General features: G+C 42.3%; 1 protein-coding gene across 16 annotated transcripts in view; it reads left to right on the forward strand.

Annotated features, from left to right (window-relative positions):
- Positions 1-24,349, forward strand: part of cast (calpastatin) — a 61,669-nt gene that overhangs the window by 14,928 nt on the left and 22,392 nt on the right. For 7 of the 16 annotated variants that reach the window (XR_014569669.1, XR_014569670.1, XR_014569671.1 and 4 more), the window contains exons 2-7: positions 7,615-7,668; positions 16,532-16,600; positions 21,546-21,635; positions 22,073-22,162; positions 22,790-22,885; positions 23,523-23,831. Coding sequence is in view for 13 of the 16 variants with exons in the window: in XM_083771849.1 (XP_083627975.1) it covers positions 7,615-7,668; positions 16,532-16,600; positions 21,546-21,635; positions 22,073-22,162; positions 22,790-22,885; positions 23,523-23,831 (708 nt within the window). In the remaining 3 variants the exon portion in view is untranslated. The remainder of the gene's footprint in view (positions 1-7,614; positions 7,669-16,531; positions 16,601-21,545; positions 21,636-22,072; positions 22,163-22,789; positions 22,886-23,522; positions 23,832-24,349) is intronic. The other 9 variants (XM_083771857.1, XM_083771851.1, XM_083771859.1 and 6 more) reach the window with 4 other exon arrangements.

Here is a 24,349-nt window from a genome sequence, read left to right on the forward strand (position 1 = left end):
TTGCAATGTTATTTGTCTCAGACCAGGCAAGGACCACAGTGAAAATAAGTCAAAAAAGGTTCTTGTGTTGCATCCTTGACACTTCCTTGATGAACATGATGTAACTTGTTTTTCCTGTACGACGTCCAATCAAATCAAATCAAATCACACTATCTCTGTCAACCATTCCAGGCCTACTGTATGATTTCAATGCACATATTATTTTATGAGAGAATATGCATTTTTCATTTCAAGTGTAGTAGGATTTTGTGATTGGACAGTCTCAAGGGGATGGGAGGCGCCACGGTCTGCTCAAGCTCATTGGCTGTCAACATTGTGTTACAGAGCAAGGCGTTTCCAAGTGCAAGCATGCATGCTTAACGTCTCTCACACGCACACATACACACACGCACACTATAACCCAGTTTTCAGTGTCATTCAGGCACTATAAATGTTAAATATTTATCCAGCGAGCTCCCAGGACAATACAGACATTGTCTGGTTGCAGCTACTGCAGATTCCAGGGTAACATTGCTTAGCATGTGGACGAGGTCGATGGTCGTATGGCTACTTGTCCTTTTTAGGATATTTTTAGACCAATAGGATGTGGTGGGTGGAGGAATGTGGACACAAGACAGACTCTGCATCTCAAGATTAAACCACTGAGGTCCCCCATACTCTGCTGTGCCCCTGGCCCCTTATTTAGGATGACAAAGTAGTTCTACTTTATTGATGGTCTTCCATACTAGAGTTGTTTCCGATACTGATATCCGTATCGGAAAAGCTGCCGATACTGCTTAAAATGCTAGACTATGCCTTTCCGACCACATAAGTTATCACATGATGATTTGTCATTTACAGCGGTTTACAGAGGTTCCCAACCACTGTACTCTTGTACTAATAGTGGTACTTGAGCCCCCCTCGCTCAAAAAAGGAGAAAAAAGTCTGTGGAATGAAAGTGGAATGAAATATGTATATTACTATACAGGTAGTTCTTCTGAACAAGCAAATGGTTGAGATAGGCTCTCCAGCCGTGCTAATTGGGCAATGAGAGCACACCTAGCCGTTAATAGAAGATTTGAGAACGGATTAATCACATTAGAAATATCATCAGTTGTGCTGATTAGTGATTAGAGTGAGTTTTGTCAGAGCATCAGCCTTATCGGCTTAGGAATGGAACAAAAAAATGGCAGGGATAAGCTCCTGTATTGTCCTGTAATCAGTTATTATTACGGTGGTACTTGAGTATAAAAAGGTTGGGAACCAATGATTTACAGTAATCGATTATTTTGTACTTTGAACGCTTCAGTTGATGTTTGCACAACAGTTTTATACTCCTACATTATTTCACTTTACAATATTTTGTAGCTGCACTTTAACAATTATTAATTTTCATTTATTCCTTGATCAGAGGATCTCAAACTTTCTCTTTTTTTAAGGATCCCAATAACTCTCAAGAGTTGCACAGACTTGTAAGGGTCAATTTGGAACCTCAAGGAACCCTAAGTCCCTGGACCCCACTTTGAGAACCACTGTCCGACCTACGTATATCTTAATTAAACTACACACAGGTATCGGATCGACCAATACACAAGACCAATACATTCTGAACATCTCTAATACTCTACCAGTTAGATTATCTGAGTCCCAGAAGTGGAGAATATTTCCTGGACTTGAATTTGCACAAATCTATTCAGTGATTCTCAAATTAATATTTTGTGATTTTTCAAAAATAGGAGAATTATGAAAACAGGGTTAAGGTGATTAAAATGATTTTGATGACCCCAGCCTTCACTGGAACCGCCTCAACAACCCCTAATCCCCGGATCACACTTTGAGAACTACTGCATATAGTTTAATGGTTTATGTTGAGATATGACTGTTAAGTAAGTAAGGCAGCTTGATGCTTAAGTAAGTAAGCTTAAGGCAGCTGCGTGAGGCAGCTTGATGTACAAGTACACCCCCTGCACATGATGTGCAAGTACACATGTACTACGACGTACCCTTGATTTAACCCTTGATGCCGAGTGTCAAGCAGGGAGGCACTGGGTCCCATTTTTCACAGTCTTTGGTATTTTCCTAGTCCCAGGGCGGACACTTTAACCACAATATATGACTGTTACTGTTAATCTAATCTAGAATTAGCCAGCTAAATGCTTGTTGTGACTGGCTTCAGTCATTCTAGGAAGCATACATAGATAGAGACATTAGCCAGCAGGGATTGTTTTTTCTAAAATGTAATTGGTGCCTCACAGCCACTGTACACAAGAGGCTTTACTGGAAGTGCCATTATTTTATTCTGCAAAGGGTTTTATAAAGGCAATGTGAATGGTGAGATCACTCAGCCATGAACTTCTGAAATCAAAATGTTATGATTACACAGTGATGCAAAGGATGCAATCATGTCACCCTCCGGGGGTCCTGGGATGCAATACTGTACTCAGTAGTGTACTCATTGAATTCGGACTCATACAACAATGTCCCTGGTACCCATCTAAAACAAACACCCCTGGGTCCCGGGACCCATTACATTGAAAACCTATTTACATCACTTACATATGTGTCAAAGTAGAACCCAAATGCAGGCAACACAGGCAGAGTACTTTGCAAGAGTTTAATAATGACAAAACTTAAGGGGAAGGCTTACATAAACTGAAGCAGGCAGGACAAAAACCATAATATCCATAGGCAGGTCAAAAGGTAAACAAAGGAGTAAGTCGTATCAAAGTCCAAAAAACAAGCAGAAAATCAAACCTGAGGAACACTGGGGAAAGATCTACTGAAAAGCAGGAGTCCGGAAAACACACCAACAATAGGTTATACTCTAGCGAAGAATGAGCAGAATGAGTCCAGTCTTAGGTGGAGGCTTGATAGGGGAAGTTGGCACAGGTGAGAAGGGAACAATTGGGCTGATGAGGCAGTTGGAGACAGGTGTGTGTAGAAGCATTGGGAGGGGGGAGTGGCCAAAGTGGGAAGATGGACAGGCAGGTAGCCAGACCATAACAACATCCTCAGTAATACTTACAAAGACACACAACCCTACACTTACACAAATCACTGACACCCAGTTATACAGCTGGACTGTACACATTTTTTATTGTTTTGTATTCTCATTTATTCGAATGCTGCATCTATCATGCATGCGACCTCTACAACATAACTTTCTATTACAGCCGAGCTGTGTCAAGAACTACACAGCCACAATTTGTGCCTGCATGCCATACATATTCTTAGACACAAGAGGGCATCACTCTCTTGAGTCCTCTGAACCAGTTGTTCCCAAACTTCTTCATGTCAAGGACCCCCAAATTGACACTCATTAGCCCGCGGAGTGCGGACCCCCCATTTCAAAATATAATGCCAAGGAGAAGATTTACACGGTTCTAACAGTTATTTTCAACCATTTTCATTTCAAGGACCCCCAGTTTGACCTGAATTAGGCTACAGACCCCCATTTCTATCTCTGGGACCCCAATGTATATTGTAAAATCAAAGTTAATTTAACTCTGAGAGTGTACAAATGGAACCAAATGGACCATCATTTAGCTGGGGACCCCCTGGAACTCTCTTAAGGACCCCTAGGGGTCCCCGGACCCCACTTTGGGAACCACTGCTCTAAACATGTTCTTCTCAGGTACACAAATGTTTCCTTTTGTGGTGTTGAGTACAAAAGGAAACAGAACAGTGCCCCAACAGCCCCATGGTAAAGACTCGCTCAGTGACTTTAGCTTGGACCCACCCAAGTACTGAAGGGTCAGAGAATCAAATGAGCCGAGGTTTCTGTTTATTTTTTTAACATTCTTACATAACCGCTGGCTGCTGTCCAAATGCAAACGTTTCCTGACTGTCTCTTTCCTCCGTTTTGAGGCTAGACTGAAGCTACCGGTATATGAATTTCAGAGACTTGCAGAGATAGACAGAGAGGGGGCATGTCTAAGCCTGTGATGCAGACTCTATCTCTCTCTCTCTCTCACTTTTTTCCCCTTTCCTAAAATCAGAATTCTGCCTGTATCTGCCTTCATTTTCATACTCTGTATGGAGGGCCGCCTGGGTGTGGTTTGGTCCCTCCTTTTCTCTCCACACATCCTCTCCCTTCCTCTATCTCTCTCTCTCTCCCCTCTTCTCTCGACACATGCTCTCCCTTTATCCCTCTCTCTCTCTCTCTCTCTCTCTCTGTCTCTCTCTCTCTCTCTCTCTCTGTCTCTCTCTTGTTCAAGAGGCTCTGCATTCTAGATTCCTAAGCAGTGACTGGTCCAGACACACCCAGGCGCTGCCAAACAAAGCCTGTCGCTGCAAACCCCCCATGACTGTTTACCCTTTAAATGTTGTTGTGTACCTTGCCAAAGTTGCCACCAATATCTACAGTATAATTCACTGCAATAAGCATGTCTCTTATCTGACATCCCCTCATTCTCACCCGGGAACCAAAGTTTCCCTTACACATGCAAACTGACTGGACTCACTGCTTTATTTTCTTTCCTGGCCAGCAATGAGGAGGGGGCGGGCTCTGCGTGTCTGGCCGTCCAATCCCCGCGGAGGCTGCTCGACTACTCTGTGGGAGAGAGGGAGGGGCTTGTTGGGTTGGGTCCAATGGGAGGAGCAGCAAGTTTCTGCTGTGGTGTGTACGTGTGCAGGCTGTGTGTGTTTATGTGAGTTTTGCATGTGTGTATGTGCGACACACACAGTACTCCATAGACTTCCAGTGGTTCTACAGAGGGAATCTAAGGCTATCTGTCCTAAAGAGAGTATCTTGGGAATACATAGACTCTGAAACTCATGGTATGTATCTATCCACCCTTTTATCTTCATAATAGCTTTGTCTGTGTACATGTGTGTGGGGGTGTGTGTGTGTGTGTGTGTGTGTGTGTGTGTGTGTTTTGAGTGCTTTCCCAAAGTTCTGTCACATGAGTTTTATGGCTTTTAGACTGACAGGACATGTTTTTGACAGGAAACATCTGATGTAGTACATTATTGTGTACATACTGTGTAGAGAGATGAAAGAGGAAACACATTTAATTGGCATGTTCGATGCTATAGGAAGCTGCAAGCAGCCTACTGTCGGTTTTGTGGATATTTGGCACTCCCTAAACTTCTACAAGCAGTTCTGTCAACAATACTGTATGTTGACAGACAGACAGACAGACAGACAGAGGGGTTCATGTGAGGACTCTTGTAAGTTAATTGTGACTGAGCTTCTTAGATTGTGTCTGTTGTTTACTGGAGCTAAAAAACAGTATTTCAGGTGGCGTAGTAGCAGCAGCACACAGTACTGTACAACACAATGTCTACACTTGTGTTGCAGATGCAGACAACACAATGGGAAGCAAGTTCAGCCCCGCTGAAGTATGTCTTTGATGTTGACACAACTAGCCACCACTTCATCCATAGTAGTCCAAGTAATAGTAGTTAAAATAAGCAAGGAATAATGTAATGGTATGCAGAATGACTTGTGCAGGGTTCAGGCTTATAACTAAAACAAATTCCATGTTCTCAGACTGACACCATACCACACACCTAACCTACTGTAACTAGAAACATATGAGCTTTTATGACCTAAAGACTTCCCATGGACAAGATATTACAGTAATGTTTCACCACCTAGCTTCAATTCTCAAGCTCTCATTAGGAATAGGAAGGAATACGCCATTTGACTGTTTGCGTCTGCAGTCTTCACTACAGCAACAGCAGTAACCATTACATTACAGTTTACACCCACAGACTGTACAGCTTTGCAACAAAGCAGTCAGTTCACTATGTATGAAGAGACTGTCACCCTTCTAGATACTTGAGTTATGATGCTGGCTACCGTTCTCATCTGCTGAGGACGGTGGTGTTCCACTCCCAACGGTAACCATTTAGTCATGGTGCCAATGTTATTTTAAGAATAGGAGGGCACACGGCTATGGCCTCTTTGCCAGCCTTTTTGCACATGCGTCTGTTTGTGGTGGGAGGGGTGGGGCCCCGGCCAGCATTAGTCATCAGTTTTCATAACCAGGCCAAAGAAGCCAAGTTGTGGCTTAAGTCGCTATTGTTGGGCAAGCTGGGAAAGCCTCATTGCTGATAGACAAATTGCTGCAAGTTGATTTGCATAAGACAGTAACTTCTTGGCATGACCTGCCATGGTTTTTATTGATCTCACCTATCTATGTCTCAGTCATATAACGTGGCAACTGGCAAGCAACCTTGACAGAGCTAGCTAGCAGCAGCACAGTTTCCACACTGACTGAAATCATTATGGAGGTGTTGAAATGGACACAGGTTGAAAATGGAACGCATGCGTCCAAACAATGTCCACGTATGTACCTGCTGTACTGTTGTGTGTGCTGTACGGTCTCTATACAGAGTAATAGTGCTAGAAACAAATACAGGTTACCAGAATTTGTAGCTTTACCAGAAAATCTGCTGTGTCTATTTTTGCCACTCGTGTGTTTTATACGGGGATTCAAAGGTAACATGCAACTGCCAGAATGTACAAGGACCATGGTGGTGCAATAGACATACCCAGCCATTCTAGAAAAACTCTGTCATGGGGATATTGGTGTCCACTCATCAACTTTGTCAGTGTGGTGTCAACTGTATTCAACTACAATAATATGATCCATCGTTTTGTTGCTGATAATTTTTGTGTGTGTGTGTGTGTGTGTGTGTGTGTGTGTGTGTGTGTGTGTGTGTGTGTGTGTGTGTGTGTGTGTGTGTGTGTGTGTGTGTGTGTGTGTGTGTGTGTGTATAATCTGTCTGTCTATGGAATGGATGCTGTTGTATGTGAGTAAGCTGTGTGCATGACAATGCCGAGGGATAAGAAGGAAAAAAAAGTTCACACAGCTTTGCTCCTCAGTGTTTTGTTTATTAAAACAACACTGACATTACAGGGTTCACAAACCCTGTAATGTCAGCATCAGAAAGGAACTGGATGTGCGTAACCCACTTGTTTTAAGCTATACTGTATCAGTATCACACTATTACAACCAAAATCCCAGACAATATCTAGTCTCGTATCACAATATTGATTATTAGGTCATCTCTGTCGGGTGGAAACCTCTTTATTGTGCAAAGCTGTTTTCAGTCTTTTAAGGATGCCTTTGCACCACCAGATCTACTACTTTTGATACCTTCAAAGCAGGGCATTAATTTACGAAAAAATATAAAAAGTTTGAATATGGACATACTGTATTAGAGAGGTTTCTGCTCCACAGCAACGATATTGACCCAGCTGTATGAAGACCATGTCAGTACTCCAGGACAGGTGTAAGGGGGTCATACAGATGTCTGAGACAGGTGTTGGAGGTCAAAGATAACATGTTTCATGACTCTCACACTGGAGATAAGTCCTTTAACTGCCTGTGTCCCTGACACTGTACCATACGCTTCTGTAATAGTCATGCATCCTTTGCTAAACCCACAATGGAAATCCAATTTGAAGTGCTGTTGTTTTATGGACTAGAGTGGTGCCCGTGGCGGGCCACTGCACCCCCTGCGGAACGCGCGTGAATATGAAGTCGGTGGGGCGAACGTTTCTAAATGTTTGTTTCTTCACGTCTGTCAACCCATGTGTCTGCTTGTCAGTCCTGTGTGTTTGTCCCTTATGTAAACCCCTGTCTTGACTGTAATCTTTTCCATATCTTATTAAAAACACAGACGTATGGCGGCCACTATCGTCCCCTCCCTGATCCCAGACCTAATTTCAACCAGGTACAACCGTATATGAACTCTGATCAATGTATTGCTGCATGAGAAAAAGTGTGCTCCTGCATTTCTCAGTGGGATGAGCATGGCCCGTTGTACATTAATTTACTGAGGCTTATTGGACCATTCCAGACAAAAAGCATTGGCCATATACAGTTAGTACATGAACATAGACAATTTAGCTGTTAATTGCTTAATTTTTAGAGGTTTGTTTACCCTAACCCAAAACCCAAATTAATAGAATACATTTTATCAATCTAGGAAAAACAAACAAAAAGCATTTGGAATTTAATTTGTAAATCAATCTTCTCTCCAGGTAAGGGACTATTTTCGGTTCATATCTTTAAAATCAATCTGCACTTTAAATATACTATAACATATAACTTTGGCAAATAAAAAAGGAAATAACTGCTATTCAGTGTATAGTATATATTACCCATCTCAAGCACGTTGTCTCTGCAAGTTGCTATTCATATCGTACTGAAATGAATGGAAAACATTGACCAAAATGTACAAACCACGTATTGTATTCAATAAGCTAAACATGCCAGAGCATCCAGACCACCGGTATGGTCCTTTAACAAACGTGTGCACTGCATTGAACTGCAGTGCACCTTTTAGGATGAAACTGCACACCACAATTGGGCTGCATGGGTGTTTGTTTGTTTATTGATAGAATTCGAGGTTTGAGGCACGAAACTACAGTATGATGCTCATTGCACTTCAGGTCAGCGTGCCGTGGTATGCTATGCATGATAATGGAATGCTGCTGTCACAAGAGGCATGTTAGATGATGGGTGAGGCTCAGGTGAGCAAGGAAACACACTTTTAGTATTTACTACTAATTAGTATTAGTACATGCCTTGTCGTGTGTTGACCCGATACAAGCTCACAATGTGTCACATCTGCGATGTGTTGTTTGAGCTTGTTGGTCTGCTATAAACTGCCATTCTCAACGCGCGGCAGGGCAACAAGTCTGTCTCGTGGAATGGATGGTATTCACAGAGGGGTGTTAGGTGTCTCATTGCTGTGTTCAGTGTACGAAAAATGTACAGTATGTGATATGTTCCGACTGTATATTAAACTCAGACCTTTGTCTGTGGCATCTGAAGTGATGCCAACCCAAATGTGCAGTTAGTAGCAGTTGAAATGTTAGCTAGGCTGCCTATTTCATCAAAATATGTCTGTTACCACTGAGTAAGTGCTTGGATAGGTTGGTTTCAAAATAATTTGATCAGAAACAATGAAGTGCCTGACCTGTGAGCTTGTTCATTGTCAGGAATAACGCCACAGAACTGAAAAAGGGTAGACTGTACTATATACTGTACTGTATGACACACATTAGAGGAGCATCAGAAATTATGTAGGCGTACAGTTCAACATGTCACCCTAAACAGGCCCTTTTCACAGCACAGCAGCCATTTTGACAGGTGTACAATAACATGAATTGTTGTAGGTGTGTTACATGTATACATGTGTTTCTGTCTGTACATGACGTTAACTGTACAGGAGTCTGTCTGTCCATGCTTGTTCACAGAAACACATGAATGAATCACACCCACAATTAATTATCACCACACCCTCAGGTCTGTTTATCCCTTCAACATGCTGTAAAAAGACGGATTAATTGAAGCTAAAATGTGACTACCACATACTGTAGCACAGGTGGGCGTTCCTCGACTGTAACAAAACAAAAGATGACGACAGCCTATGACACCACCCCTATCAACTTACAGTAGGGTGATTTGTGATGGTAATTTAACTTACACAGTAGGTCTTATCACCGGACATGGGTCTAATTATGCATCCGTGGACGTAACCGGTACCACTGGGATGAATGAATGGTACCTGAGCTACTGTACCTGTATATCCCCCAGTGTCTGTGCTATACAATGTATTCGTTTTTGTTTTCTTCTGTGAACGCATCAGGCATTCATACAGACATGTATGTTTCAATGGTATCTGGGTGGTTCATTATAGCTAGCCCAACCTGTCTCTCTATGTGTGTGTGTGGTACGTGTGCGCTCATATCCATTTGTGACATAAATGCACAGACGTGTGTAATAGTTGAGACAATCCTTTGTTTGTGTACTTGTGCTAGGAAGGGTGTGTTTTTAATGCTGCCGACACATCGTAGCTGAACATAAACACATTTTGTTCATGTTGTGTCCGTCCGCAAATCGCATAATAATGAGCTTTCTTCTGATATTAGTGTTATCGTTCATAAGCCCACACAGTGAAATCCTCAGAATATAAATGAACGGGAAATCATCTGTGTCATTTTTAAGTGGTGCAACCACTTCTACGTCCAGCTTGCAATGTCTGTGTAGCTGTGTACGTGTTTGTGATGTGTGTACCTGTGACCTGTGTTGGGTGAGCATGAGTGGTGTGCGCATGTGTGAAATTGGAACGAGAGAAGTATGTGACATGGCTGCCACCTGCTGGACGACGGGAGTTGCACCACTTGGTTCACACTGGTGTGCTTTTTATTTGTATTTTGTATTCCAATTCAAAAGCATCAAAAGTAGCAGATCTACGGTACAAGCTTGTGTATCTGTTGATGCTTTTGTGTAGTATGATCAAGTAAGGCATTCATTTACAAACAAAGTTTATAGTAATATGGGACGCAATAAAACAACGACCTCTGCATCCACGGGATGCACTACTGTATTACTGTACTGTTTTTTATTCTAGTTTATTTTGTTAGCTTTAGTTATAATAATGATTTCTTCTTCTGTTGTGACTTAAGACCAGCCCTGCATCCCGGGACTCATTACATTGAAAACCTATTTACATCACTGTATGGGGTTAAGAGGTTTGTGCCTGACAGCAACGATGCGCAACATTATTTAGAAGGCATTTGTAGAATCGGCCTCAGCTCTTAATGGGTTAAATTGACCCATGAATTAACACTTAACGATGACCGTGCAGGTCAAATCATGCAGGTCAAGTTGTAGTGAATCCAGTTCCCCTTAATTGGACAGCATTTCCTTTTAGAGTACCGGTAGCCTATATATAGCTTTCTGTGGTAATCCTGTGGCTTGTAGCTATACAGTATGACCCGCAGAGGGACAGCATTCTGACCTTTTGGGTCATAGAATGTATACATGAGGGGTCGGGTCAGACGGGATATTCCTGTTGCATCGCCACTTACTGTAGCCCCATAGCTGTTCCTTTATGGGCTGCTCTACGATGAAAGATTACTGTAGGCTTGCATTCACAAACCCTGTTTTCCAAGTTAACGTCCCTTTTATTTCAACTGACAAATCTGATATTTTCTCTGGGGGCGGACAGGGCAACATGTAAATGGTTCAAATCATATCTGACGGGGCGCGAACAAAGGGTAGAGGTGAATGGCATTTTATCTGACCCAAACACCATGGAATGTGGAGTTCCACAAGGAAGCATTCTAGGTCCAGCCCTATTTTCAGTGTACGTGAATGATATGACAGATGCTTGTAACTGTGATTTGTTCCTGTACGCTGATGATTCTGCACTGCTAATGTCCCACAAGGATCAAACCACATTAGAAAGCTCCCTGACTGAGGAAGTAGCCAATGTTAGGTCCTGGCTTATAGATAATAAGTTAACTTTACACTCAGGGAAGACAGAATCAATTCTGTTTGGCTCGAAAATCAAATTAGGAAGAAGCACAGACTTCAAGATCAAAATAAATTCGGAATACATAGCAGCAAAATCATCAGTGAAATACTTGGGTTGTATTATAGAGGGTAACTTAGATGGCCGAAATATGGCCAGCAAGGTGCTAAACAAGGTCTCCGGACTGACTAAGTTTCTAGCTCGAACAGCAAGATACATGGATACATGTGCCACTTTGATTTTGCGTGTACATCGTGGTTCGAGGGCTTGATTAAGTCTTTTAAAACAAAGCTACAGTCAGCTCAAAATAGACTGATCAGGGTTATACTAGGGATGGAACCCAGAACCCATATAGGAAGGAACCAGTTCAGAGAGCTGAACTGGCTCCCAGTTGAATCAAAGTTTACAATGGCTAGACTAAACATGGTCCATAAAATTAAATACGGAGAGGTGTGAGAGGACCCCAGTGGAAATAAGTCTTTGGACTTTACTGTGTAATCCTTGGATCGCTGATTGTAATGCTGTATTTTGATTGCTTTTCAAAATAAATCAAATCAAATCAAATCAAGTCATATCACAATAAAGTCAGTACTCCAGGACTGGTGTATGAGGGCCATACAGATGTCTGAGAGGCAAGTGTTGGAGGTCAAAGATAACATTTGTATGACTCTCACTAGAGATAAGTGAGTGCTTTCACTGTCCCACAAGCTAAGTAAAATGTCATCTTTTGACAAACACACAATGGAAATCCTACTGTGTGATTTGAAGTGCTGCTGTTTTATTTATGTGATGATGAGTTTCAGAATAGCATGTGCGTCTGTCTGTATGTGTTATTGTATGTATAAGGTCCACTGTAAGAATGTTACTAAATGATTGTCTTGTCTCCGTTGGGATGGAGTGGATCTACAATACATACAACTCTGTCCTTGGCCTGCCACACAAATAAAACGATGAACATTTAAACTCTTGTGCCTTCTTGTGCATGTGCTCAGAAAAAGCTGTCTTAGTGGCCATGTTTTTCTTTTGTTGTTTTCAACCAAGTTTGATTCCTGCGTGTTTTCCCAATGAATTAATTAAAAACTTGCCATTGGACTGGACTCTTGTGTGCAAGGGCCATTAAATGTGCAACAGGAGTGTGAGGGAACTGTCAAGCAAACCTAGTGGACTGCTGCACAACCTTGAAATGTGTAATCAGGTGTAACGGAATACACCTGTATGAGGGAGTGCTCAGAGCCTTTAACTGTCCAACATGGGGAGCTTGGTGAGCGGGTGTTTGCAAAACGATGCTTGTGAGGTGAGACCACCAGTATGTGTAACATCATGTAAAGTGTAGTGTAGTATAGTATTGGTTCTTGTGGCCCGTGGGGACCCCCAGGGTTCCTTAAGCGAGTTCCAAATGTGGGGGTCCTGGAAGTTTAAAAGTTGTCAAACCACTGATTTAGAGTGAACTGAAGGTCATATGATTTGGGGATTGACATTGGTCATTAACTAGGTTGTTGCAGGAAGTTTGCTTTCCTAAGAGGAAGATGTGGTTTATTTGGTTCCTATGTGAGAGCTGACATGGTTTAATTTGGCCAGAGATGTGAAAGTAAACATGGAGCAAACCGTGATCTATGTTGTGGTCTTGAAAACAACCGTAATCTATTTTTAAATGCATCTTCAGATTTACATGCAAGTTGCAAGTGTTTTAGCAACTTTGCTGGAATGGGAGGAGATAAACACACTAATTTCATGATGGTGAATTATCAGGATAATCTTGAATATCCTCACAAGCGACTCACTTAGAGTGTTTGACAGCATACCACCCATACCAGTGTTCCTTCCTATGGTGTGTTAGTGCCAGTGGGCACATTCTCACAACATGCTGACATCTTTTACACTTTCAGTCAGTGTTGAAAAGATCACAATTTTGATCATAAATATGTTCACATTCCGAGTGGACATTTATTTTATGCACAACAATGGTCTTTAATATATAAAACATCACAGACAAAGTGCAATTCATATCAAATAAAGAATAGCAATCGAGTGCTCTGTGCTCACATTACTATTACTGACACACAGTTCTCTTTAGTCATTAGTAGAGTTATGTTGGTTGCCTAGCACCCATCAAAACACTCCAAAGAGGTGGTTCCTCTGCCAGTGCACCCCCCCGCCCCCCTCCCCCAGCACTGGTTACCTCACTTCCTCCTCCTCAGTCCTCACAACAGTCTACCGTTGTCTCAGACATACACACAGCATAGCCATAGTGTTAATTCAATTCTGGGAGTAATACAGTTAAATAAACACTAAGGAATACACACCTGTTTCCATCAGAGAGCATACTGATCAATGTACAATAATAATCTTTTCACTTTTTGTATAGTTTGCCTGCATGTTGTTACCTGCTGCATTCATGTGACGATAAATTGTAATTAAATTCCTAAAGAGAAAGAACGAATTGTACGCTCCCATCTGATCGCACCAGGAAGAGAATGTCCCAGGCCAAGTCATCTTGGGCACCAGTAAGGCATTGAGTTTAATTTAGACTCTGCTGTGGCTGTCTAAAAAGAAAAGATCTGCAAACAATGTGAGCTAGTCCTTTTCGTCAAGCAACATCATTGCACTAGTGTGTACAAATTAGGCTGAAGTAGGAAGTACAAATGCTGGCTTTGGGGAATTGAGAGAATATTTTATCCTGCCATATTGTTGGAAGCAAGACCAGTTGGCTCACGTGTTTTGTCCCTGAGCTGGGTTCGGTTGTTGTGACACCAAAATGTGTCAAATTCATCACCTGTCTGCCTGTGCGTAATCTGTGAAGTTGTTCGTTGATTGAATTCAGTGATTCATTGACATTCACTGCCGGTAATGTACAGTGGGTATGGTTGGTAATGTACAGTGGGTATGGCGCAGTCGTTTTCTAAATAGAAGTTCCCACAGTCTGTCATCTTGTACAGAGATGGTAGGAAATTATGTCAGATTGTCAGCCCAGAAAATGCTCTCACTCTTCATCTCACACGCACACACTATCTTTCCCTTTTGCTCTTGACACCCTGATCCCACCATCTACCCACCCCAGTGACCCCACAGCCCAATGCTGCTATGATATATAATATATTACAGTCTCAGGACCCTAGGACCTTAGTAGACACCAATGGAGAACACAAAAGAACACAGTATTATACCATCACACTGCTACTGTTTAATACTGTGGCTGCATGGTTTGGTTTCACAGCAAACCATTCATAGCTTTTACTTTCTATTGATGAACTCTTAGCATCGGCAGCAGCAGAAGTACTGGGACTCGAGCCAGCGGGCGACACAGTGCCGATTCCATAGTCGGGTTGTAGTCATACTTGAAATAAGCTGAGGGATCATTCCACTGCATTTAACCACCCTAATAAAGCCCATGTCATTCTGCCATTATTACTTGTCATATCAGTGTCCCTGTCAAAGCAGAGCTTCCATAAGCAGCTGGGGTGAGAATAGAGCAGCCAGTATACAGGGTACTAAAGGCTAATTGTGCAATGAATACAGCACAAAAAATAAATCCTCCACTGCCTTGTCTCATAGTCTTTTGCAGAATTATATAATTATTAGAATATTATTAGCATCCTGTCGTATTACGCTGGGAAACTACAGTAACCTCTGACCCAGTGGTGAAGAGTGGGTGGAGAGACGTTTTGCACTGCACATGCTGTGAATGGATCAGGAGTGATCCACCTGACTACTGTGGCCAGCCTGCCGCCTGCCAACAGCAAACCTAGCTTCACACGCATGCATACACACACACATGTGCATGCAACATATACATATATACCTACCTGCCACTAGATGAATATTACACAATGCGTTTGAACTCTCTCTAGTCTTCTTACATAACTTCTCTTATAAAACATTTAGATGCAGTAGGTTTTCCTCTAATGTTATGTTTGGCTGTGAGAAATGGCCACACCAAATTCCTCAGTCAAAGGCCAACTGTGCAGGCGCTCTTTGGAGACAGATGTGAAATACCCTCTGGACTACTTTAAGATTGTGTTACCGTGTCTGTGGCTGTCGACTGAGGAGTGTCCCATTAAACTGCTAAGGTGACTATTAGGGCCAACATGAAACATAGGATGATTGTTCTCTCCACTGTCATACAAAATCACTCCCTTCCTGGTTAGAATTTAGAGTAGTGTTTAATTCTTATATTGCCTGCAAACTGCCAGTTGGAGATAAAACTCAGGATTCAGGGCCATAGTGTGTGACACAGTGAGTAAGAGGGAGATAAGTGAATTATACAGTAGAGCCAGACCGAACTTTTGACGCCATCGTCATCTGCATTCATGCAGCTGATGTGTTTTTTTTACCACTTCCCTATTTTGGGCATGTATAGGAGAAAGCCTTAAGAAATAGATGATCTTAGAATTGCATTAGTGTGACACGTTGTGAGCTGTACCTTTTTTTTTGTCTAGGGCTAAAGTTTTTCCCAATTTTATTTATTATTGTCTCCACCAGGCCGAAGGCATGGGGAGAGAGTATGTTTTGCACTCCGTCCGTGTGTGTGTGAGTCCGTCCGTCCGTGTGTGTGTGTCCATCTGTCCGTCTGTGTACAGCTAATTTCCGGCACCGTTAACCCGGTCGATGCCATATTTTGCACACACATGCCAATGATGAACCTCTGCCCCAAATGATCCAGAACGGTCTGTTATAGCGCCACCAGGAGGCAGACTTTTGAAAAACACTTTTGTTGATATTACTCCTACAGATTCTGTCCAAAAATCCCGCAAATCGTTACACACTATCTCTATAGTCATGTGTTCACGCCGGATCTGTCCGATATTTCATATTCCATCCTAATTGGCTAACATTGGCTTTCAAAGTTTGCAGGATTAGATTATTATTAGAAACATTTTAATTATTTCATCGACATCGGTGGTCGAAGACCCTCCAAAATCTGGCATCGGACCAAAATGTCTAGTCTAGTCTAGAGAGGCTAGAGTACAGTAGATACAGCAGGATGTTTCTCTATACATAGCATCTTCCTCTAATTATCTTTTAAACTGCTGTACGCTGTGGCAAACAGAAATCTTCTGCATATTTTGCTCTGCATCCAGAAATGGGCTGCATGGAATGTTTTATTCTGCTGTGTGTGTGCCTCTTTTCAACAAGCCCAGATTGTTGCTCGTTGTGTTGTGTGTGGCTCCAGTGGATCTTGAAATCATTATGACTGACTGACTGACTCGGTGCACTCTAATAACTCTCTCTCTCTCTCTCTCTGTCTGTCTGTCTGTCTCATGCTCTGTAGTCGCAGCCCAGCCAGGCCACGCCCACAGCAGCAGCCCAGGTCTCCTCCGTGAAGCCTGCCCAGTTTGAGGTACGTGTAACGCGTTCGTCTCACATGTTTTCTCTCTCCCCGTCTCTCTCACTCTCTTTCCTTAAACACATTAACCCTGGCGTACCTAGTTTGGACACATTGTTTGTACAGTACATATACTGTACTGTACACATGGCTTAAGAGATGTTTGGTGACATCACGAAGATGTACTTTGCAAGCCAAAGAGTACATCATTGTGATGTCACTGATCACATGACCCCAAGTTCTAGACCTCCAGTTCTAGGATAAATAGTAGGGGGGGGACTTTTTATTATTTCCACACAACAACTCTAAGGTATATTAATGACATAGTTCAATGTTGAAAATGAGTGGTTTTCCCTTTTACTTTTCCCCCCAAGTGTGATAACCTTTCCAACTGACGCCCCCCTCACTCTCCGTATCTCATCTGGGTCACATTGGGTATTGTTATATCCTTTCCTGTTGTAGCTTAGCGTGATAAGAGTTCTCCGTGGTTTCTCGGTTCAGTGTGGACATGGTTAGCTGCATCCTCTTAACCCATTCTGACCTGAGATCAGATTCATACGAGGTTTCCAATGGGACACACACTGGTCTGATGAACCCATTCTGACCTGAGATCAGATTCATACGAGGTTTATCCACTGGACACACACTGGTCTGATGAACCCATTCTGACCTGAGATCAGATTCATACGAGGTTTCCACTGGGACACACACTGGTCTGATGAACCCATTCTGACCTGAGATCAGATTCATACAAGGTTTATCCACTGGACACACACTGGTCTGATGAACCCATTCTGACCTGAGATCAGATTCTGAAAAATGTCAGTCGTTCTTCGATTTTTTTCAAAGAATAGCAGACCTACAAGCTCGTAGCGCGCCACTCGGTGGCGCGCTATGAGCTTGTAGATCTGCTATTTTTCAATAGCTAAAGCGCGACATGATGCTAACTCCCAGAATGGGTTAAGGTGCAACGCGGAGAAAAGAAAACCTTCCTTTTCCTTCCATTCAAGCACTTGAGGAAACACCCAACGTCTCGGCACGGGGGAGAGCAGTACTAACCCCAACAATGACCTTGAGTGAAAACACATGGCTTTGATGTTCTTATGATGGTTTATTTTTTTGGATTTTCAAGACAGAATTGAACAGAAGTATTCAAGGCATTTTGTAACGCGTTCTAGCTCCAGTTATAAGGAGAGTAATTCACGGAGATAATGTGGAAAACATTGTATCATGAGTTTTTTCTCTGTTATGTCACAATTCTAAATATTGATCCTCCACAAAAAGCTCTCAAGGAAGTTAATATTCACAAACACACAGGCTCAGTAGAAACCGCTCAACTCAACACATTCTTAGTGGTAAATTTCTCAAACAGACATAAGGCATAAAGAAGGTGAATGATGTATGGATAATTATAGAACCTTTCTGATTAAGTATGTACTGTGGTGTGTGTCGCAATTGATTTAGGTATAATTTGAGCACAATTGCAGGTGTCTAACCCAATTGTTGAATTGGTCTCAGATAAGACCACTGATGTATTTTTTTCAAACTTTATTGCTCGTAATTAACTTCTATTCAGTGTAGAGGCCATTCAACAGCTTCTGAGCCAAATGCGCCACACAGGGCCTGAATGTCAAATTGAATAGCGGGGGAAAATAAATAGTTCTGTAGAGCAGCAGCTCTTCCAACCTGCACAGCAAAATATCCAGCTTTAATTAAACCCTCAAAGAGTGTTCAAATGGACCCAAATGTAGGGATTATTTATTTTTTAAGATATATATTTTTTGCTTTCGCCTTTTTTATTTTTATTGATGAAAGTAGGCTGACAGGAAATGGGGAGAGAGATTGGGGGGGGGGGGGGGGGGTGATACGCAGTATAGGCCGTCGGGATCAGGAGTCGAACCCGCGGCACACTGCCAGACTGGATTACCAGCCAAGGTGCCCAGACAGCTACGCCAGCCGCCCGGCCCGTAAAGAGGATTGAATCTTGTTCTACTCATATTATGTCTCATTCTTTTCTGAGCTTGTTCAGTGAGTTTCCATTGAGTCCTGTGGGACTCAATGGAAACTCACAAAGGAAATAGAGCATGCACCTCCACTCTAGCCCAGGTGCTAGACAAAAGGCAGTACAAGAGAAAAAATAGAGTCTGCAACACTGGTATGAAAAACTCAGCTCCACTGGTTTATTTGATTCAACGTTTCGATCCCTTAGGATCTTCTTCAGGAATAGTGTGACAGGGAATGGGTGTGTACCTATATACAGGAAGGGGTACAACTGATTGGCTCTAACGATGGGTGGTGACTCATGCCACCTAAGCCCAAACCAAGCCAGTTTCCAATGTCACAATAATAATAATAAACATGACAGGTTTAAATATACACAAATACAAAAATACAACAGGTACAGAATGTGTACACAATATGCAATATTTAAGCACAATAATACACATTGATTTCAGGATAGGACACAAAAAGATTGTCATGGATAACAAAATCTAATTTGAAATTCCAGATGACTCATTTATTAATTGTTTGGTAATAAAAAAGAGGATAAAGTCCCAAAGCTCCTAGTGAGGAAGCTGAGACCATTACTTTAATTATCACCAATTGTGTCCGATGCTGAGAACAAATGAGGATGAGGACTAGTAGTTCTTTAGGAGGGGCACTCCATCAGAGTACATCATCCGACAACCTACAGATAAGGAAGAGAACATGTGAGATACAAATAGTACAACAGGTGAGTGCCTAAACATAATAAAGTGTGGGGCATGCACACTGTACTACTGCAATAGTTAAAATCAACCTTCAAGTAAAAAGGGGGATAAATTCACCACAAATGTACTCAAAGGTATACTGGATTGAGAGACTCATAATAAATGTACAATTATAGGAATGGTCTGATGTCGAAAGACTAATTCAAGCCCTTATTAACAGTATTGAGGGTTGACATCCAAAAAGTTTCACGCTGAAGGAGTAGAACATCAATGTCTCCACCCCTAGGTGGCAGTTGGACCCTTTCAATACCAATATACCTCAAGGAGGAAATACAATGTTGGGCTTGGTGGAAATGTAGGGCTACAGGATTTTTGAAATTTTTGTTTCTTATGTCACTCCTATGTTCTGAAATTCTGGTTTTAAGGGGTCTTAGAGTTTTGCCTATGTAGGCAAGCCCACACACACACTTAAGCATATAGACCACATTATTTGTCGTACAGCTGATAAAGCCCTTGACTTTGAAAGTCTTGCCTGTAGTAGGGTGATTAAATGTATGACATTTAGACCTCTTGGTTAAGTCACATTTACGTCAGGAGACACCCACACTTTTTTTGTCTAATATTCCAGATGGCAATTACAAGTGTGGCAGATGTGCACAATGTGGTTTCACATCTAAATGTCATACATTTAATCACCCTACTACAGGCAAGACTTTCAAAGTCAAGGGCTTTATCAGCTGTACGACAAATAATGTGGTCTATATGCTTAAGTGTGTGTGTGGGCTTGCCTACATAGGCAAAACTCTAAGACCCCTTAAAACCAGAATTTCAGAACATAGGAGTGACATAAGAAACAAAAATTTCAAAAATCCTGTAGCCCTACATTTCCACCAAGCCCAACATTGTATTTCCTCCTTGAGGTATATTGGTATTGAAAGGGTCCAACTGCCACCTAGGGGTGGAGACATAGATGTTCTACTCCTTCAGCGTGAAACTTTTTGGATGTCAACCCTCAATACTGTTAATAAGGGCTTGAATGAGTCTTTCAACATCAGACCATTCCTATAATTGTACATTTATTATGAGTCTCTCAATCCAGTATACCTTTGAGTACATTTGTGGTGAATTTATCCCCCTTTTTACTTGAAGGTTTTTAACATGATTTTAACTATTGCAGTAGTACAGTGTGCATGCCCCACACTTTATTATGTTTAGGCACTCACCTGTTGTACTATTTGTATCTCACATGTTCTCTTCCTTATCTGTAGGTTGTCGGATGATGTACTCTGATGGAGTGCCCCTCCTGAAGAACTACTAGTCCTCATCCTCATTTGTTCTCAGCATCGGACACAATTGGTGATAATTAAAGTAATGGTCTCAGCTTCCTCACTAGGAGCTTTGGGACTTTATCCTCTTTTTTATTTTCAACACCAAACAATTAATAAATGAGTCATCTGGAATTTCAAATTAGATTTTTGTTATCCATGACAATCTTTTTGTGTCCTATCCTGAAATCAATGTGTATTATTGTGCTTAAATATTGCATATTGTGTACACATTCTGTACCTGTTGTATTTTTGTATTTGTGTATATTTAAACCTGTCATGTTTATTATTATTATTGTGACATTGGAAACTGGCTAATTGGTTTGGGCTTAGGTGGCATGAGTCACCACCCATCGTTAGAGCCAATCAGTTGTACCCCTTCCTGTATATAGGTACACACCCATTCCCTGTCACACTATTCCTGAAGAAGATCCTAAGGGATCGAAACGTTGAATCAAATAAACCAGTGGAGCTGAGTTTTTCATACCAGTGTTGCAGACTCTATTTTATCTCTTTTTTCACTCAATGGAAACTCCCCATGAGTTATAATTGTCTCTCATTAGAAGCTGACCTCTGTGACCCCCTCCCTGCCAGCTACTAGCTGCTAGAGAGGGACTCGGCAGTGTTGCTAACATCACTAATACGGCGGTGACGACGAATTGTACACACAAGACAACATAACTCACTACTGTTGTCAACTAACACGATGATTACCCTGTGGTGATTATAACCCTACACTCTACCCTGTGATGATTTATTCTCTGTCAGCTACACACTTGAAGTTATAGCTTGGACCGAAGGCAATCAGGAGTGACAGAGAGAACACTGTATGAGCAAAACAAAAAGACTTGATGTGTCACAGAAGTTATATCGTTAGTTGATGTATCAGAAGATCTGATATCACTACTTGATAATATGTTACAGAAGGCATCATCAGGCATGGCTGCAAAGCCTGTTGGGACGACAGGAGTCACAGGGACCACTGGGAAAGTGACACCTAAAGCCATGCCGGAGGTACACTTTTATTGTGGCTGCTAAGCCGCGTGTGGGGCTTTTCTTCTTTGGTTGTTTGGTGTTTGTACACAACAGTAACACTTCATCCTTCATTTGGGGACTCATCACTGTTGGGTGTTCATTCGCCCGGGTTACGTGGCAACTCCTCTTGACTTCACAACCCTTCTTCCATGATGCTGTGGTTTTATCTCTTTCTTTTCATCCCAAGCCTTTTTGTAAAACATTCCTCCTCTTCTCTGTGGGTTCCTCCGGGGTGCGCCACACACATCCATCCATCCCCGCTTCTCACAATGGCCGCTTGCTGAGAACCTGCTCTTTCTCAACACCAGACCGCTGTGCTTGCAGTGAATGCTGCTGTATTTGTACTGTGAGCTGGGCATAATATTCAATAACATTTTCATAACATGTGCTAAAACACTCGCTCCTTTGGTTTGTAGACGGCTCTTGTTACTCCTACAGTAGCCGGTGCTACTGTTATTGACATGGCGTCAGCAGAGGCGCGGGGCAGCACTAAAGATATCCCCAAGGTAACCTTTTTGGCCTTCGCTTCCTTCTTATTGAGTAAGCCAGGAGGGCTGGTCTGTGATTCCAGGCCTACAGTAGATCACTGTTTCCCAAGCAGTTTCCTATATTTATTATTATTATTATATTATTTCAAAACATTTTCAATAAAAAATACCAAAAAAGTAAAACATTTAAAAACTAAATTCAATTATAGAAAATCAGTAATTTCATGTGCAAATCAAAGAAAAGTATAAGAAATTCCATGAATTAGAAAACAAACGTTGAAGAAGTATAGTGAAACTAGCCGATCTACTGTACAAGCTCCCAACGCGGGGCGATGCGTTGTGAGCTTATAGATATGCTATTTCACTAGTTTGGGTCCCGGGGAAAGAAGATCATCTACTTCACGGTGACATGAAAGTCTGATTGTAGCTCAACTCTCCTGTTCTAACCGCTTTGATCAGTCAGTGGTTTAACTAAGTTTTAAACCCATTTCGACCTGTTGTATAGCCTCTTTATGCTGCTTTACTGTAACCTTGAGCAAGAGTCCTACATGCATTATTTTATAATAATGTTTTGAGAGATATTTTAAATGCACTCCCTGTGCGTTGTTGTGTCAACATGTTGAGTAATCGTTGCATTGTTTGTAGACTGCGGTCAAAGCCACAGCTCCAGCAGCCCCTGCCACCGGAGCCACCACCACTCCAACCAAACCCAAAGAGTCTCCCAAAGGCACAGCCAGCAAGGTAGAGTTCTGTCACCAGAGCGCCGTTAAGAGAGCTCTTCAAACCTCTCTTCTGCTCAAAACGTCCGGTGCTTTCTTTGCTCTTCTTTGCTCCATTTCTTTCTCCTTACCCTCCATCCACGTTGTGCCACAGAGGCTGGTGTGAGACTGCATGCTCCTCTCACGCAGAATGATCCTTTGCTTCGGGAGGGTCGTCATCATCGCTCTATCGAATATGTTGTCGTTGCAGGAGATCTCCTTAGAGAAGCACGTCTCTCTGCTTCACACTTTCACACCTTGTTTTTTCTGCGCTGGAGTTGACTGGTTGGGAAGGAGGGTCTTTACTGTAGCTCGTGCTGTGCCCACACTTGCTGTTGCACTGCCACTCCCACTCAAACCACAGCTGGCAGGATCCAGGTGTTGTCGGGAAGCGGGAGAGGTGTTTCCTCCGCCCACATTTCATTGCATGTCTACGTCATCGGCTGTCGTCATGCTGGTGGCTTCAGGGATTGCTTAAGGTGGATGCTCAAAGCCTTGCTCACATGGTTCCTCCATCATAATGCCGTCTTAAATTGTGACCAATGACGATGTTGTGGGAAACACCCCGAGTTTCTGTTTTCTACTTGATCTATAATCATCTTAAATGCATTGCCTTGTAGAGTGCCAAAGTCGCTCCTGCCAAAGGGACTCCGACGAAAGTGGATACAGCTAAAGGAACTCCGACCAAAATGGATACCGCCAAAGTGTCTCCTACCAAAGTGGCGCCCGCCAAAGTCGCCAAAGCCGCTCCTAGTCCTACCAAAGTAGATCCCATTAAAGAGACTCCTACCAAAGTCCATGCTGCCAAAGCGGCTCCTAGTCCTGCCAAAGTCGATCCCACTAACGTTGCAAAGTCTGCCTCAGCTGCTGCAACTGCGAGTGTTTCTGTAAAGGGAGAGGCAGAGGAGTCTAAACCGTCACAGAGCAAGGTAGTTATAATGTCTGTCAATGGTGATGTATATTTGTTTGGTACGGCCTGATACTGTAAGTCAAGCGCACCATCAGCGCTGTGTTTGCTCTCTATGTAATAATGCACAATAGACCGTGTTATGCAATAGGCAATGTTAACAAAAGTGTCTAGAATGTTCTGTGGTTGTAATATGTTACGTTACATTTTGTGTTTTAGGATGCAGAGTGATTTAGGATGTAAGAAGGAAAGCACAGTGAGCGGCTCAGTTTGTTTAAGTGCCTTTTATTGTTATAAAATTAAGGCCAATAGGAAGCTCAAGGTTCTTTATTATTTGTCTCCCGAGGAAGAAATTTGTCTTAGACAAAGGGCCTGCATGGTGTCGGTTTCCAGCGCTAGTTTGAATCTTCTCCTCTAATCCTTGAAAAACGTGGATACTTTCATGCATACAGTATGACTGACACACACACACACACACACACACACACACTATATCTAGGCACGGCTCCAGGATGAACTGACTGAAGGGGCAGTTGAAAG

The sequence above is a fragment of the Protomyctophum parallelum genome, assembly GCF_964188405.1.
Source record: "Protomyctophum parallelum genome assembly, chromosome: 8".
Taxonomy (NCBI): domain Eukaryota; kingdom Metazoa; phylum Chordata; class Actinopteri; order Myctophiformes; family Myctophidae; genus Protomyctophum; species Protomyctophum parallelum.